Genomic DNA, 16851 nt, shown 5'->3' on the forward strand with positions numbered 1-16851 from the left:
ACAGCCTACAGTATTTTTACAGTCTTTATTTTACAGTTAAAATACATGTTTATTAAATAAAGTCTAATGTTACAACTAATCAGGGATCCCTTTTAAAAGTATGTTTTTTTTCCTGTTTTTTTTTCTAATTGTCTAAAACACTTCAAACCATCAAATTGACTTATTGAATGGTTAAAGATTTTATGTATAAAACTCCATATTACAGTGCCTACAGTACTGCTCCTCTTTTTTTTTTTTTTTTTTACCTCATGTGCCAGTCAGTTATTTCCTCTTTCTTCAGTACACATAAGAAAATTTAAATATTTATTTCCTACTGGGACTTCGAGCACAACATCAACATTCACCCTGCTCAGCATTCAGCCTGAGAGCCGCTCAGAGATCTAATCATCCCAAGCCATTAAAATCAGAGACTAAGTCCTCACTGGGCTGAATTTGTCCCTGTGATGGCTGCAGACAACAGGGAATCTAGGCCAAGGTCTGAGTCCGATAACATCTTTTCCTGTCTTCCTTCAATTCTGAAAAGAAAAGGTCTTTTTTTCTCTGTCATTGAAGGTAGACCTCCAACTCACTTCTCTTTTTGCTTGGTTATGAATCAAACACACATTATAAACTCCAAACAACAAACCTTTGTGAAAACAGAGGAGTGTCGCTATAATTTGCTCTCCTTTAGATTTATTTTTCTCCTGTGACCCTGAAACATAAAACTAAAGGTTTTGTTTGTWCTCAACTTTATTTTAGAGTTTTAGATAATGCATAAAATGGAGGTGGTGTGGATACAGTTCAGATTATTTTCAGTGTTTTGGGGCTTTTTGGTTTATTTTTTGTCTTAATTTACATGTTTTAATGTATTTAATAAAAATGACCATCAGCAGGTGAGAGAGAGGTAGGGTACATCAAAGGGGCCTATACTACGAATCATATTTGACAAACCTGAGCTTTTTTTTTCTTTGACWGGTTTGAAAAAGCCTAAAACTTTACTCTGAAAGTAGAGGTGCTTCTCAGAAGACACTAATCCCACAAATAGAATTACTAGAAAGAAAGGGAAAACTGTTCACCCTGAGACTATATGCATAAAGGACAGAAGGTCATATACACTGTGCATTGTGAGTAAAGAATGTAGTGAAAAGAAGAGTATGCTAATTTCATCAATAAAACATTGTTGCTACAAATGTGCTACAGTGAGGACAAGAGGCGTTTATTACAAACGCGTTGCAGGAAACTAATATACAATCACTTTATCTCTTGACACCAGGGGTGGACTGGGGAGAAAAAAGTAGCCCGGGAGTTCCCGACTGACTGGCCCACTTTCAAAGGCTGTTGAAAATACTCAAGACTTGAACATGATTTTGTTCAAAATAATTACATACAAGCATTTATTTGAGATGTACAGTGTGTACTTGTGAAGCTAAGGTGCAGGTTTTCGGTCTGTGAGAGGAAACTGAAATACTGGGAACAAACCAATTCATGCAGAGAACATGTAGACACCACCCAAAAAGGTTTCAGGCTGGGATTTGACCCAGCAACTGAGAAACCAAACCTCTACCAACTGAGCCACTGAGGTACCAAATGTTTTATCTATGAGGCTGATCAAGATTCTCAGTCACCCAGATAATGATTTATCAAAAAATATGTATATACATATACAGTATACCAGATTTCTATTCTGTGTTCTAAGCTTTAAACCTTCATGAAGCTCTAAAGCTTAGAACTCCCCACTCCTCCAAACATTTTCAATTGACAGACCCTCCCTGATGGGAAGGGAAACATTGAAAGTTTCAAAATAGAAGTCCCTTTTACAGTATATATATATATATATAAAGCTTAAAAATATTGGTTTATTTAATACCTCTAACCTCATGAAAAGCTTCATCTTGATATTGAGGACATTTATTTTATACTAGTTGTCTTTATTCAGATGAACTATTTAGAATTTATTTTTTATTTTAAGTAAAATATATATTTATATTTTTAATTCTTAGTTTTTCAAAAAACATTTTATATTATAAGGTTATAATAATCATATATAGCTGGGAAATATTTAAATAAGCACAAAGCTTGGGACTCAAGAGGATAAAACCAGTGGGGCACAGTCCCTCATTCCCACCACCACTTGTTGTGCCCCTGGTGACTGACAGGTGATGTTCCACAGTGAAATGACGAGCTGGAGCACTGCGCATCTCTAAGATCTTGCTGGGACAAGACATTTCAAATTCGTCTTCTGAGTTATTGGTAAACACAGCTGATTTGTTGTCAGGCTGAGCTTTATGGGAGAAGTTTTCTGTTTGAAGCCGCTCGGCCCTGTTAGAGCCGCTGCACTGTGCATCTCTCTGCTGGATGTCAGAGACAAACGGAGATTTAATTTATGCAGCACTAATAGGGACAAAGCATTTCTTATTTAGTGAATTTTTAGTTTTTAATAAGCGCCACTGTTTGACACTGTCACATATTGGTGTAAATCACTTTATAGATCAAATCAAATTTGTTTTATTGAATATTACCTGATGTAGAAAGGTCTTACATTAAATCCTTTAACTCTTTATTGAATATCTCAATAAATTCAGATAAAATTTTAAAAGCCCTCTTGACATAAAGACCTTGGATATAGTTCAAATGTGTCGTGTTTAATAATCTACACTTTTTTTAGGCTTACAACATTAACTGCAGCCTTTTAGTAAGAGGAATAAACATGGTGTACGTGGTGTACAAGTGTATTCAAATTTCCAAGCATGTTTTTCATCCATTTGCTATACTGAAAATCAAGCAAGGTAAAAAATAAAATAACAAAGTTTGGGTCAAATAGGAAGATTTTTATGTAGGAATAGAATGCCTATGTTTTATTAAACTGAATATTTAAATGGGAGCAGGTTCCTGAATAAACATAAGATGTAGACATTTATTCTTATTTATTTATGTATGCTCATTATCCTGGTTGGATTTAAGTATTTAACTATCTATTTAAGTACAGTCCATTTACCATTAACCGTTATTCAACCTCTTAATGCAGCTCATTGACTGACCTAAGATGATGGTAAGATTTATTTTGTTTTATTAGACAATCTGACATTGACTTTTAAAGTTTGCAACCCTGATGACCTACAAATGTTACAGTTTTCAGCGTTTTTCTATCAGATTGCTACAACATTAAAGAAAGACCTTGCTCGCATGGTTTACTACAGAAAATAGATTAAGAGAAAGCAGGATTCATGCAATGTCAGACAAAACCAATGAGTTGGCACATCTGATTTTTAACTGACTCGTCTTCTCGTACAATTACTGTGACCTAATTTTTTCTGCTACATCTCTCTTTGTGTCCTCAGTACTTTGTCCTGCTTCTGTGTATCTTCCTGTTGGAGATCCTTGCTGGCATCCTGGCTTGTATCTACTATCAGCAGGTAATCCCTTCTTATAATGAAATAAAGAAACACTCAAATTGTTGAATGTATTTGTTCAGTTGTAGAGGTGCTATAATGGAGAAACTGACATGCATTTATGTTTTTCAGATGGCAAAAATGTGATTTATTGTAAAGAAGGGGTGTTCTYTATAGCAGCACAGTCCTAAATGAATTACTGGCATCAGAGGAAACCGTGCTTCTCCTACAGATCTGAGCAGCTTGGAGCACTTTGGAAAATCACATAAAAAATTGGGGGGTGACTTGATTTAAATTTCAACCTTGAGAAACAGTTCTGAAGTAAAAAATATATTTTCTTTTAGTTGAAGCTTTTGTCTACAGTTAAATTGTTTTTTAAATGGATGATTCACAAACAAAAAAGCATAAAAATATCTGGATTTCAAAATTATATTTGTGATCTAAAATGCTCTGAATGGACAGGCTCCTATATACAGTATCTGTCTTAGTTTTCCTGAAGTCCAGGCTGGTCCACAGAAGCAATTGGGTCTTTAGTTTTTTTTTATTTTTTATTTTTTGCATTGAATTGGGTCTTTAGTTGCTGCAAGGTCCAGGCTGGTCTACAGAGACAATCAGGTTTTTATTTGTCCTGAGATCCAGGTCGGTCCACAGAATAGATTAGGTCTTTAGTTGCCATGAGGTCCAGGCTGGTCTACAAAAGTGACTGGGCCTTTAGTTGTTCCAAGGTTCAGGGTTGATTAATTTGTTAATAACCATCYTTACATTTGGAGGAGAAAGTTGAAAGCTTGCATCCCAGCTGTGAAGCATGGCGGTGGCAGCTTCATGCTGTGGGAGTGTGATGCTACAGGAAGGACAGATGCACTTCACAGAATAGGTGCCATAATATTATGTTGAAATACTGTTGCAGCATCTCAAATCAGCCAAGAAGTTAAAGCTTGGGTGCAAAGGGATCTTCAAAGTAGACATTGACCCTGAGAATATTGCCAGTTTAGTTACAAAGTGGCTTAAGGACAAAGAAGTCAACATTTTGGAGTGGCCATCACAAAGCTGTGATCTCACTCTCAAAGAAAATGTGTGGACTGAGCTGCAAAGGCATGTGCGAGCAAGGTGCGATACAAATATGAGTCCYTTCCACCAGTTCTGTCAGGAGGAATGGGACAAAATTCCAGCACTAATGTATTGTGAGAAGTTTGRGGAAAGTTACACAAAACATTTGTTCCAAGTCATAAAGTTAACAAGTAATGCCACCAGAAAATTTATATAAACTTGTGGCTTAATAAAAAGGAATACACTTTTCTAGAAGTTGTTACATATTCTGACATTTAACAAGTAGAAGTAATTGTGTGTATCTAACTGACCTAAATGAGGAACAGTTTAGTCTGATTTAATGCCAGATATAAAAAAATGGCTGTGTATTTTTTATACAATAAGCATGTGGTTTCAGCTGTAACTTGTCCTGCCAGCCTGATTTTCAGCTGTGTAGTAGCTATATTTTGCTCTGCTCTATAACCAAGAAGCCATGCTGGAAGTGTTTCACCTCTCCTAATCTAAGCACGTAGTCGAAGCCTTGTAACGGAGCACAGACAACTGTTTCTGTTCCCACATGGCATGTGCTGTGCTATTATTCTAAGCACAGCAAAACCAGCATGAAAAGTCGAGATTGCTGGAAGGAAACGCAAGACAGCTCATTAAAAATACAAATATCTGACTGCCCGTATTACTTGTGGTCCATTTAGTCCAAATGGAATGGAAAAAAATGCCTCTAGTAGTACACACACACACAACACACACATCAAGGCTGAATTCTGTCAGAGTCGTTTGAAAACATTTGTTGTGATGTTTGACCTGAAAAATACTTGTACATTCTTTACTTTACAAATAGTATGAATAGTTTCCGATTTCATATGACCCTCTTTTAAAACCCAAGCTGGAACAGCTGAATTTATCAACATATTACTGACTTCACTGTTCAAAGGAACAAATGGGATGTATTTTTCTATATGTAATGTTGGCATGGCATTTCTTTCCATCAGCATCCTTTATCAGTGGTAAAGCCTGGTGACTCGAAGCTCTGCAACAGGACATTTCTCAGTCGTGAGGCGTACTGCTATCAGTAAAACGGCCTCATTCATTAATAATACACAACTTATGAGCAGCCACAGAGGTCCGTGACTCTGCCTTGCGTTTATAGGCTGCCTTTACTGGCTTCAGAATATTCACAATTTTATGAGCTGCTAAAATTTCTAAGGCTACTCTTCTTCTGCTTTTAGTTTTTTTTACCTTAGCATTATTTCCTACACCTCTAGGAAGTATTAAAAATATTTAGTATTTCTATATTTTTATTTTCCAAGATGAAATTTCAACAACTCATCTTATAATTTGCTTATAACTCCACATCTGTGACATTTGTTACATTTTAAAGTTATTTTATATCATGATTATGTTCAGCACAGGTCCTTGCAGTGTTTGTGAAACAGTAGTAATACAAAGAAAGACACAACTTCCCTGCACTGATTTAGTATTACACTTTTGTCCAAGATTGTTTACTGTGAAGAGCAGTATAGAGCCAATATTGCTGTTTGCAAAAAGCTTTAAAAAAAGAAATACAGTATTTTGAATATCTTTTGGGAGTGGATGTAAAGAAAGAGTGCTATATAGTTAGCTAATGTAAAAACTCCATTGTCCTCTTTTAGACAGCAGCAGCATCTTAGACCTGCAGATGTCAGCGTTTCTGCTCACTTTTACACCTTTTTCAGAAAAATGGCAGCACATCTGCATTTTCTCCTAACTTCTTTTTACAGATGAGTTCATCAGAATACATTGGTCAGACCTTGCATTATGTTCTTAGGTCATTGATTTTTTTAGCATTATTGTACATGTAGGACCCCATTATGGTCAAGTTTTAATTGTCTCCAATGGTTTTCAATATATTCCTGGGATACTTTGATTTAAAGGAGCTCATGATTAGCTCAAAAATTGAATTTGCACAAGTTCTTTAGTTACTAACCAAGCCCGTATCATCATCAACCCCTTCTGTGTTTGGCAGCTGAGCTGTTTTTGTCTAAATGACACTAAATATTCACAGTATTCTTGCTYTGTTGTCAGATGCAGTTGTAATCTTTGTGTGAGCTTGTGTTTTTAGAGATAAAAGGCTTTTTCCTGGTAGTAAGTCCTTGTTTTATTTCAACTGTATTGTCAAGAAYTAAATGAGCTTGTATACTAAACCAATGTCAAGAATCTGCAGAAAAGTCAGGCTCCTTTGCTGAGGCTACATTCACACTGCAGGTCTTAATGCTCAGTTCCGATTTTTTGAAAAAATCCGATCTTTTTGTGTGAACGTTCACATTACATTTTAAATGTGACCTGCATCAGACCCCTGTGTGAACGCTACACAGCACTGATGTGACACGCATGCGCAGTAAAAGACGTGACGTCTCATCAGCCGGCTTGTTTGTTTACAGAGCTAGCATGGATGCTACATTTTGCACATCGAATCAGAAGTTGTTGTTTAATCAGAGCCGATTAAATAATTATCTGACCTGCTTCTTTAGTTCAGTGTTTATATCTGAACCTGCCTCTGACCGGGATGCTCCAGTGAAGCTTTTTTTTTTTTTGAACGAAACTACGAGCTTAAAAAAAGTATCGACRGAGTATCGAACTTTAGGATTGATACTCTCCGCGACCCAGGCTGGACCATTATTATCTTACTATCTATGTGGAAAATGAAAAATAAAAAGATGAAGCAACTGCACTTGTGTTTTGGAGCTGTAAACACATGGAGCTACAGATTTAAACAGTGAGACTTGAGGTTAGTGTCTTAGCGATCCTTCACCCCCTCCTCACTGATGAAAAAGTCAGATGAATGTGACATGAGCGTTCACACTGCAGTCACTTTGAAAACATCAGATATGTATCCGATTTAAAACCACATACTGAAACGGCCTGGGTCGGATTTGAAAAAATCGGATTTGTCGCGTTCAGACTGCCATAAAAAAATCGGATATGAGTCAGATGGGTCAAAAAAATCGGATTTGGGTCGGATTTGCCTGCAGAACGTAGCCTATGTCTCCTCACATTCCCAGCAATTAGAGGGTCATTAGTTCAGATGTTAGCACATTGATAACTCACTGATAATCAGTTTTTTAAGTGTATTTGATTTCCTGCTTTTGGTTCTCTTATTTTAGAATTATTAAGTTTCCACATTTTCTTTGGATTCTGTTTTATTCTTTTGTAAAACTTTACATTCACATAAAAATTCTGTTAAAACTACGAACTCCTGAATTTGTGTCAGTATTTCACTCAAAACAGGCTTGTGTTAATTAAAATAAAAACATGTTTAAGCCTTTGATATGAAAAGACGAGCGGCTATATGTCACCAAAGCTACAGCTATGTGTTTCTAGAAACACTGTAGTGAAGGCAGTGTCATAATGCTGCTGACGTTTTCCCAAACTGTCAACAGGTAAAAACTGAACACCCTTTTACCTCCATCACTCTCCTTATCTTCTCTCCCCTCCCTTTCGCTGTTTTCTGTTCCTCTTTTCATCGTTCATTCCCTTGATATCTGCTTCATGCTTTGATTTACAGTGGTTTCCCAGCTGGCTTGTTGCCATAGAAACTAGCCCCCAAGACCTCCTGCTCTTCTAGTGAGCGGTTTCTGCCACCGGTTTAAAGGATGCCTTTTCGTTTGACCCGTCTTCACTGTCATTTGATCTGCCATCCGTGATATGTGTCGACTCAAAAGAGCTTTCATTTCCCGCAGTGTAAATGTGCTATATTAAGAAAACTCAACAGTTGCCACTAATTCTTCGCTTGTGGGGGGGATGCACCGTGCTTGCCTCTGATTTTTGTTGGGATTGTAGCGAGTTGCTGCTGCATATTGAACGTGTCTGTGTGTGTGTGTGTGTGTCTGTGTGTGTGTGTGTGTTCAGCTAAATGAGGAGCTGAAGCAGAATCTGAAGAACACCATGGTCAAGAAGTATAGAGAAGAGAAAGAAAATGAACATATCACCAGGGCTGTAGACAAGCTGCAGCAAGAGGTAAGTGGAAAAGATAAATGCATTTCTACAGGGTAAGAGTCGATCTCATCAGAGTCTTTGCTTGTGGTTATGGCAGTATTTCAGAAACCTCTGCTAATTAGGCGATCTGGGAGTTTATTTTTTATTTTCTTAAGTTGTTTACCTCCTTGTTTTGTGAAATGTAACCTTGGCTTTTATTGAAGAGTCATAAATAAGGTTTTTCCACTCGATAGGTTTCCAGTGCTGGACCAGGACTGGTTCTGGTTTGGTTTTGCACATGCAGAGAGCCACGTCACTGCATCGCATTAAACGCCTTTTCCTGTAAATGACTGATGCTCTGATGTTTTCCGGGTTTCTGCAGAGACACTTTATCGCCAAAAATCACAGAGTTTGTGTGATTTTCATGTGATAACAGATGTCTTTTTAGTTCATAAAGACTGTTTTAAACAACAGGCCATGTTTGTGAACCRTTATTCAACCAGCATAAATGCTGTTGAGGTTGGAAATCACTAACAGGATCGTTATACAACGTGGTTGATATTAGAAGAACTGGAAAAGTTTTTAAACTGTTTAGTATTCAGCTGAAAGCAGCTCTGTGTGGTGCTCTGACCTGACAGAAACAGCACGTGAAGAAAAGAGTAAAAATAAAACTAACTCAATTTTCACATTTTCAAACATGAAGCTCACATTTTAATTAGTTGTTGGTCTCCAGGAGCTCGCCTCCAGCTCCTGACAAAAGCAGTTTTTTGCTCTGGTCCAGCAAAGAGTAGGAGCTGAGTTAGCTGCAGTTTTTCAGTGCTAGAGTTAGAGCTGTAGTTTTTAGTTATTTTATTTTTTATGTACTTATTTTCTGGCATTTAACAGCAGAAAACAAAATCTGAGCTGCAGATGAAACTGCCAGTACATGTTTTTTACCCTGTCTTTCAAACCTAGAGATGTAAACATACATCCTCGTTTTATTGAAACTTTATTTTGTGTAGTAAATGCTAATATATAAAACATGTAACACATTCCTGAAGACGTTTTATTGTTTTGTGAGAGAGTTTTCTTCTGTTAACTATAAAGTATTTCTGTTTGCCTTGGATACTCATGCACGACCGCAGCAACTCGTGACATCTGTTCAGGAACAGCTTGACAAACACGTCAAAGAGTAAAGACATTGACAGKGTGTGAACAGCCTTGACCCTAATACATCTGGACATCTGTATGATGCTCCACTGGAACATCAATCTATGGGGGGCTTCACACTGAGACGCATACTGCTTACYCAATCCCAGTGTTAGATATCTTGGGATACTATTAGAGGTTTTGTCCAGATGGTCTTGTTGAATATTTAATAGGTGGTTATAAGTTTGGGCCTGATTGTGTTCATTAAGATTGAATACAGAGCTGCCTTGTCTTATCTTAACATAAAGATCAAAGAAGGGGAAAATAATGAGCCTGACCCTGTCCTGTAGTTCATGTAATACATGTGTGAAGTCCACTGCCTGGCCAAAAAAAAGTGTCCACCAGAATTTAACTGTCTATGATGTGGGGTGGCAGCAGCTGGTCAGGTCCAGGTTCAGCAACAGTATGAGCTCAAAGAATGAGGTCAGCTGACCTGAATATACTGAATGACCAGGTTATTCCATCAATGGATTGTTTCTTCCCCTGATGGCATGACCATATTCCAAAATGACACTGCCAGGATTCATGGGGCTGGAATTGTGAAAGATTGGTTCAGGGAGCATGAGACATCATTTCCACACATGGATTGTCTCCACAGAGTCCATTGAGAATCTTTGAGATGTGCTGGAGAAGGCTTTGTGCAGCGGTCAGACTCTTAACATTATCAATGCAAGATCTTGGTGAAACATTAGTGCAACACTGGATGGAAATAAATCTTGTAACATTGCAGAAGCTGATCCAAACAATGCCACGGAGAATGTGTGCCATAATAAAAGCTAAAGGTGGTCCAATGAAATATTAGTGTGTGACCTTTGTTTTGGTGGTGACTTCTTTTGGCCAGGAAGTGTACTGTACATGAACTACAAAAGATTAAAAACGGAAGTATCTGAATGGCAATTTCTGGTATTCCAGTAGTAAGTTACTTTACTATTTACTTCTGTCAAGAATCTGAACAAGTACAGTATAATCTTTGAGCTGTAATATTCTCAAAAACTAGACTAGGGTTGGGCAAAATTGTATCATGTTCAGTTAATCGTCAGTCATTCAATTAGTTTGCCACTTTGCAATTACTGCAGTTAGTGCCATGTGGTGATTCTTGTGTCTGACACACTATCACTATCAGGCATGCATGTTAGCCTAATAACAGATGTCAGCACAGAGCAACTAATGCTAACCCTAACTTTACAATGTAGAATCGCCTGAAACACCGACATAAACTGGAGTATGAGGAAAGCCAGAAAATGTAGACCAAGGCCACAATGTTGGCTACATGCCAGTGCGATTGTAATCTATTAATCATCATATTCATTTTTATTGGCTAAATCCATTATTTATCCATCCATTATCTTGCACTTCTTCCTTTCAAGGTCACAGTCACTGGTGCCCATATCCAACAGTGTGAGGGGCGGGGTACACCCTGGACAGGTTACAAGTCCGTCACAGGGATACACATAGAGACAAACAACCATTCACTCTCCCACTCACATCTAGGGACAATTTAGAGTTACCAATTAACCTAACATTCATGTTTTTGGTTATTAGCTAAATGCCACAATTAATCAGAATTAGTTTTATTGCCATTGTCAGTGAATACACAGACTAGGAACTTACAGTTAAGAACACCCATTCCTATTACACACACACATAACAAACATTGGGGAGAATGGGTGCCCAGGTCTTTCGCAACATGGTCGCGCTACCTTTTGCAGCTTTGAAATACTGTGCACACAATAGGAAAGATGAGTTAAAAAAAGATGCTGTACTCATAAACACAGAATCATATGCTCAAAAAAWATATATACCACTCGCTCAGTGCAAGGCAGCTAAGGGGGCTGGGGATCAAACACATGATACAGGGTGGGATGCAGCGGAGCTGGTGACGTTTTAGGTTAATACTCCATGCTGGAACCAATCAAAGACCCCCAGAGTCCAAAACCTGTTCTTATCATCCCAAGGTCAGGTCACCAGAGTTCAGTTCTCTGTCACCACTACAGCGGCCTTTGGACTGGTCCACCCACAGTAATTGTGATACTTTTTTGTCCTTTATCACCCAACCCTAATCCAGACGTTTGTAGAGATAAGGACTGGTGTTAAGAAAACAAAAKAAAAWAAAWAWAAATAAAAATTGAAGGAATTTAAGCTGTCCAAGATGATTGAGCAGACAAAAGGAGCAGATTAAAGTCCTATCCCTGATAACCAGATCATTCAGGTCCATCTATGGGTTATGAAGAACAAGAGGCTGATGGCAAAACCAAACAAAAAAATGGTTTTGCTTCCCCGCAAAAAAAAGCTTACTATCAGTTTTCATGAATGAGTAGTAATGGTTATCTGGTTTGACTATAACAAGGCAAAACAATGTCTCTTAACATGAACTATTCTTTGAGCCACACTTGAATAGATTTATTTAAGTGTCATATTAATTAACTGAATCCATCATTGTAATGTTGTACCATCTCAGTTCTCCATTTAAAAAGTAAAGTATTCTTTTCTTTAACTCGTCTATCAGTTTAAGTGCTGTGGGAGCCACAACTCATCCGACTGGGCAGAGAGCTCGTGGATTCGCTCGGTCTTTTCTGAAGGCAGGGTCGTTCCTGACAGCTGCTGTAAGACTGTGTTAGACTTGTGCGGCAGAAGAAACCACCCATCCAACATCTACAAGGTGGAGGTATGAGCATGATGTGTGTCGAGCATACTACATTCATAGTACTGTCGTTTCTCAGTATTTCAGCCGTTGGGATGTGAGGGTTGCGGGACAGTATATTAATAACATTTGTTTGCACTGGGAATCCAGCAGCACTCCTATATCAAGTGTTGCAGCATGAAAATCATTTGTTTTCTCATTTAGGGGGGCTGCATCACTAAACTGGAGAATTTCATCCTGGACCATCTGAAGATTATTGGAGCTGTGGGCATTGGGATTGCTTGTGTACAGGTGAGCGAAGAACTCTGCATAAAAAAACAAATGAAATAAATAAACATAATAACTTGTGTTTTCCTTCCTACCCTTGATCCGATCCACAGATCTTTGGAATGGTGTTTACATGCTGCCTTTATCGAAGTCTAAAGGCAGAGCCGTACTAAAAAAGGCAGAAGAAGAAAAGAGTGTGGGTGAAGGAGGTAACCTCATCATGACAAGCTCGTACCAAATGATTCATCTCGTAGCCTTACACGTTGGGTTGAAAAAAAAAAACATGGTGAAGGAGGAATGTAATTGTACATCTAAGGATCACATTTCATAAAAAAAGAATGGAAAAAAAACATTACAAAGGTTCATTTTTAAAGTAATTAGGCCCTCGGATTGCAACACAGCTACATCTTCAAGATCACAGCACGGTGAGAAAAGGCCTCAACGAGGAGCTGATGGGAATTTTAACACAGCTTGTTTAAGTTAGTGTAGAATAGCCTCTTTCTAAGCATTGTAGTTGTCCTCGGCACCGGCCCCAACAATGACTGAACCAGTTCTGAGGAGATGAGTAAAAGTGTCCATTCTGTTCACCACATTTTCTGTTCGAACTCTGGAGCAGCTGTTCAATTTCAGCAAGCCTTTGTATGCCCACACTAACCACCAAGCTTTAGAATTCAAGCCTGTTCATGAAGAGGCCTTTTTAAATTTTTATATTTTGTAAATGATCATTTCCTGGAACACCCGAGGTGCCTTTTTTTTTCAAAGGTACYCATTGCTAAGAATGAAATGAAACACAAAAAAGGTTATCCTGAGGTTAACTCAATGGTGCAGGTTGAAAGTGTTTACTTAAATACTTTATCAGATATATTTAAGGCAGGTCTGAAATGCGGGTCCATGTTCAATGTAAACAAAGCACTCTGCTGAATATGCCATAAACGTGTGGATGTTTGAGTCACATGATTGACCTACATTAGTCTGTAGGTTAATTAATATGATTGAATCAGACAAGCATGGACCAGTAAGTTTAATGTTTGATCCCTTTTTTTAGTTACTTTGGCTCTTTCTGTAGGCAAACAAACACACGTAATTGTTGTTTTTTTATTAGTTTCGACATGACTTTGCAATGAGTACCTTTAAAGTCATTTTTGAAGTGTACAGCTTTATTATTGTCACATCTTTTCTCACCAGCATATTGATTATGTAGAAGAATTCATTTATAAACCTAAAAACCCATTTAAAAAACAGGCCCTCCTATAGTTAACGACTAATCTGGCCTGTACGAAACTCACACCCTTTTCTTTACATTGACTTATCTATTAGTGTCACAACTGATAAGAAACTAACTACTGATAACTTTTTGAACTGGATTATCACTTTAGTTGGTAGTATTTTTTTTAGTTTTTATTGCATTAAGTGTCTTGTTTATTCAACTTGGATATACGTTTACCTAAATCTTATCACCTTTATATTGCTTATATTATATATGGGGAGATTTTAATTAACGTATTCATATAATTGTGTTATACAATCAGTGTCATCACAAGAAACAGCTTTTTTATCAAGTTTTTATACACCAGTGCCAAAGTTTGTTCTTGTCAGATTAAACCTGCTGTACCACCTCATCCGGACGCCATTGCATATCTACTGTATTGATCCTTTTACATTGTCTTTCTTAAATTATTAGTTTGCTCACTGTTGAATAGAAGTTTTTAACACTCTACTAGTAGGAATTAATATTCACACCTTGTTAGAAATTATTCTTTCTAATTTGCATAACGAACAGCAATAAAATAATTGTATTTTTTGTTAGCTTTTAGTTTGAATAAACATTGAACCATCTTTGCTTCTGCTGTGTTTTCTCTCAGGAGTCACAAAAGTAAGTGCATGTTAAATATTTGCTTAAGTCCTCTTAAGCAAATATTTAACATGCACTTACTTTTGTGAAAAGTAACAAAACACAAAAACCTTCAGGTCATGTCATCCCAAAAACTGCCAAACTAAAACCTTATCTTAGAAAGATACAACCACGTGTCCAGAACCAGTGGCCCTTACACTATTGGCAGCAGCTTACAGGTACATTAGTGTATTAACCAAAAGGCAATTCCCTAATGTTACAGCGGCACTGGGCTGTTTTAAAGCCGCTGTGGGATATGAGCCGTGTTTCCGACAGCTGCTCTGGAAGTGTATTATGGTCTGTAATGAGAGTCTCTCTGTTGTCAGGTACAAGGCTGAGTTGTAAGCGGAGGTCTTGTGTAGAGTGGCTGCACATCGGGTCGTTACCTCCAACAGCAGCAGGCATTGTGTGCAAACACAAGGGGGCAGCACTCACCAGGCTTACACTGCTACAACCCCATGGTGCGGAAAACAGCTGATTAGTGTGTGTGTGTGCAAAACACCCAGAGGTTATTTTAAAACTCCCCGCCTCCTCCCCAGTTCACTCACTTCCATTCTAAACCACAGGTAAGCATGGCAGAAAACTCTATAAATACATCAAAGAGGATGAAAAGAAAGAGTGAACCACAGTGATTTGTTAAAACATTTTTCTTTTCATTTTTAAACGATAGTTATTGTATACAATATACATAAGATAAAAGATATCTGCTCAGACTTTGAGAGTACAGCTGTTCTCCCGTTAATGAGGCTGACCGTGTTACGTTTCCCCCTCTCTGTGTGCCACATGTGGCGGAGCCAAACAGCAGGAATCAGTGGTCATACTACCCTTCAAAGTGCTCTCGCAGCACACCTTGTAAAAGCTGAGTCATGCCCGGCAAAATGAGTCGATCACTCTAGCAAAAGCACATTCATTCAGTGTTTAAAGTTTAGTCGTTGAACATGTGGCAGGTTTATTTTTATTTTTTACAAAGGCACTTTTCCAGGAAGCAAAGGCATCTGTGGTCATCTGTCTGCTCTTGTTGCTTTTTCCTTGTTGCTCGAGTCTGACCTAAAGTAGATGACGGGAATGATGACACTCCTTTGTGTTTCCAGCAAATGCTGAAGAGAAGCTATAATAAATCTTCCTCAGCCTTGACCGTCGCACAGGCGTCCTTACAGTGACAGGCCTGACATGAGGCATATGCTAATAATGCCAGCGCACGACATTTCCAAAATATCTCCCCCAGTTCTCTTCCCAAGCACTTGTCTATTCGGCGCACGTTGCCGCCGGCGTCTTATCCTGCTTGTTGCATCCAGCAGAGAGACCTGCTGTTGTTGGTCCACGGAGGGAAGGGGCTTGTACACCCATCACCTTCCACCTTTTACCTTATAGGTGACTGGATTCATTCATTCATTCATTTTTTGTGCCTGCAGGAGCAAAGCTGTTCTGTAGCTGGTGACAGGAGGAAGAACAAATCTTCCAGGGTTCAAAAACCTTTGTTTAATCTGCAAGGCAGATAGTTAAAAACCAAAAGCAATTATTTGGAAATATCATACACCCACATTTTTTTCACGATAAAACACTGTAAACATTAAATGTAAGGTTATTTGTGAATTTAATAGAAGTAGCACATCTTGAAAAAGTTGGAACATGGACAATAAAAAGCTGTAAAAGAAAGTAGCTATAAGAGCATCTAGCAGCTAATTAAGTTAACTGGCAACAAGTCAGGAAGAGGACTGGGCATAAAAAGAACATTTTCTCACAGATCTGATTCTGTTAGAACTTCACATTATGGACTCAGGAATACTCCCACAAATCACTGTCAGTACAGTTCACTGTGCCATCAACAATTACTGGTTAAAGCTCTGTAATGCAAAGAACCACCCATATTTGAACACCATCCAAAAATGTGGTCGTTTCTGGACCAGATGGACTGAGACATTATGAAACACTGTTCTGTGGTCAGATGAACCAAAATTTGGAATTCTTTTTGGAAACCACAAAGGCCACAGCCTCCTTTCTAAGACAATCCAAGCTGTTATCAGCAGACCACTCAAAGGCCTGCCTCTCTAATGCTATGGGGGTGCATTAGTGCCTCTGGCATGTATCTTACACATCTGGAAATGCACCATCAATGCAGATAAGTACATAAATTCCTCTACAGATGGACACGGCTTTATTGGAAGAGTTCAGGGGCCAAAACGTTTAGTCACAATCTGTTTTTATGGCATCGAAATAAAAATAATAATAATACAAAAATAAAATTCCATGTTGCATTCAGGACTTTATAGCTTAATTCTGAGCTGTTAGGGGGTAAYCATATTGTGCTCTCCTGCATCCTTAACTTCTCTGCTGTAAGCATTTCTGATCATTTCATGTGTGCTCAAGTCCTTGGTTGGTTGGCTGTTGGGTGTGTGTGAGAGCAAGGAAGTGTGTATGTTGGGGGCAACAAATGAAATCTTGTGTCTGTAGATGGCAGCAACACTCTTGGTCAATCTGTCTCAATGAGATGGTAAAAAAAA

The 16851-nt window shown here is 38.2% G+C and overlaps 1 protein-coding gene across 2 annotated transcripts in view; it reads left to right on the forward strand.

The window, feature by feature from the left end:
• cd151l (CD151 antigen, like) overlaps positions 1 to 14295 on the forward strand; it is a 35897-nt gene extending 21602 nt beyond the window's left edge. For both annotated transcript variants that reach the window (XM_014018742.1, XM_014018741.1), the window contains 5 exons: positions 3318 to 3392; positions 8298 to 8405; positions 12058 to 12216; positions 12397 to 12483; positions 12573 to 14295. In XM_014018742.1, coding sequence (XP_013874196.1) covers positions 3318 to 3392; positions 8298 to 8405; positions 12058 to 12216; positions 12397 to 12483; positions 12573 to 12632 — 489 coding nt within the window. In that variant the 3' untranslated portion in view covers positions 12633 to 14295. The remainder of the gene's footprint in view (positions 1 to 3317; positions 3393 to 8297; positions 8406 to 12057; positions 12217 to 12396; positions 12484 to 12572) is intronic.
• The last annotated feature ends 2556 nt before the right edge of the window (positions 14296 to 16851 follow it).

Source organism: Austrofundulus limnaeus, unplaced genomic scaffold, assembly GCF_001266775.1.
Source record: "Austrofundulus limnaeus strain Quisiro unplaced genomic scaffold, Austrofundulus_limnaeus-1.0 Scaffold200, whole genome shotgun sequence".
Classification (NCBI taxonomy): domain Eukaryota; kingdom Metazoa; phylum Chordata; class Actinopteri; order Cyprinodontiformes; family Rivulidae; genus Austrofundulus; species Austrofundulus limnaeus.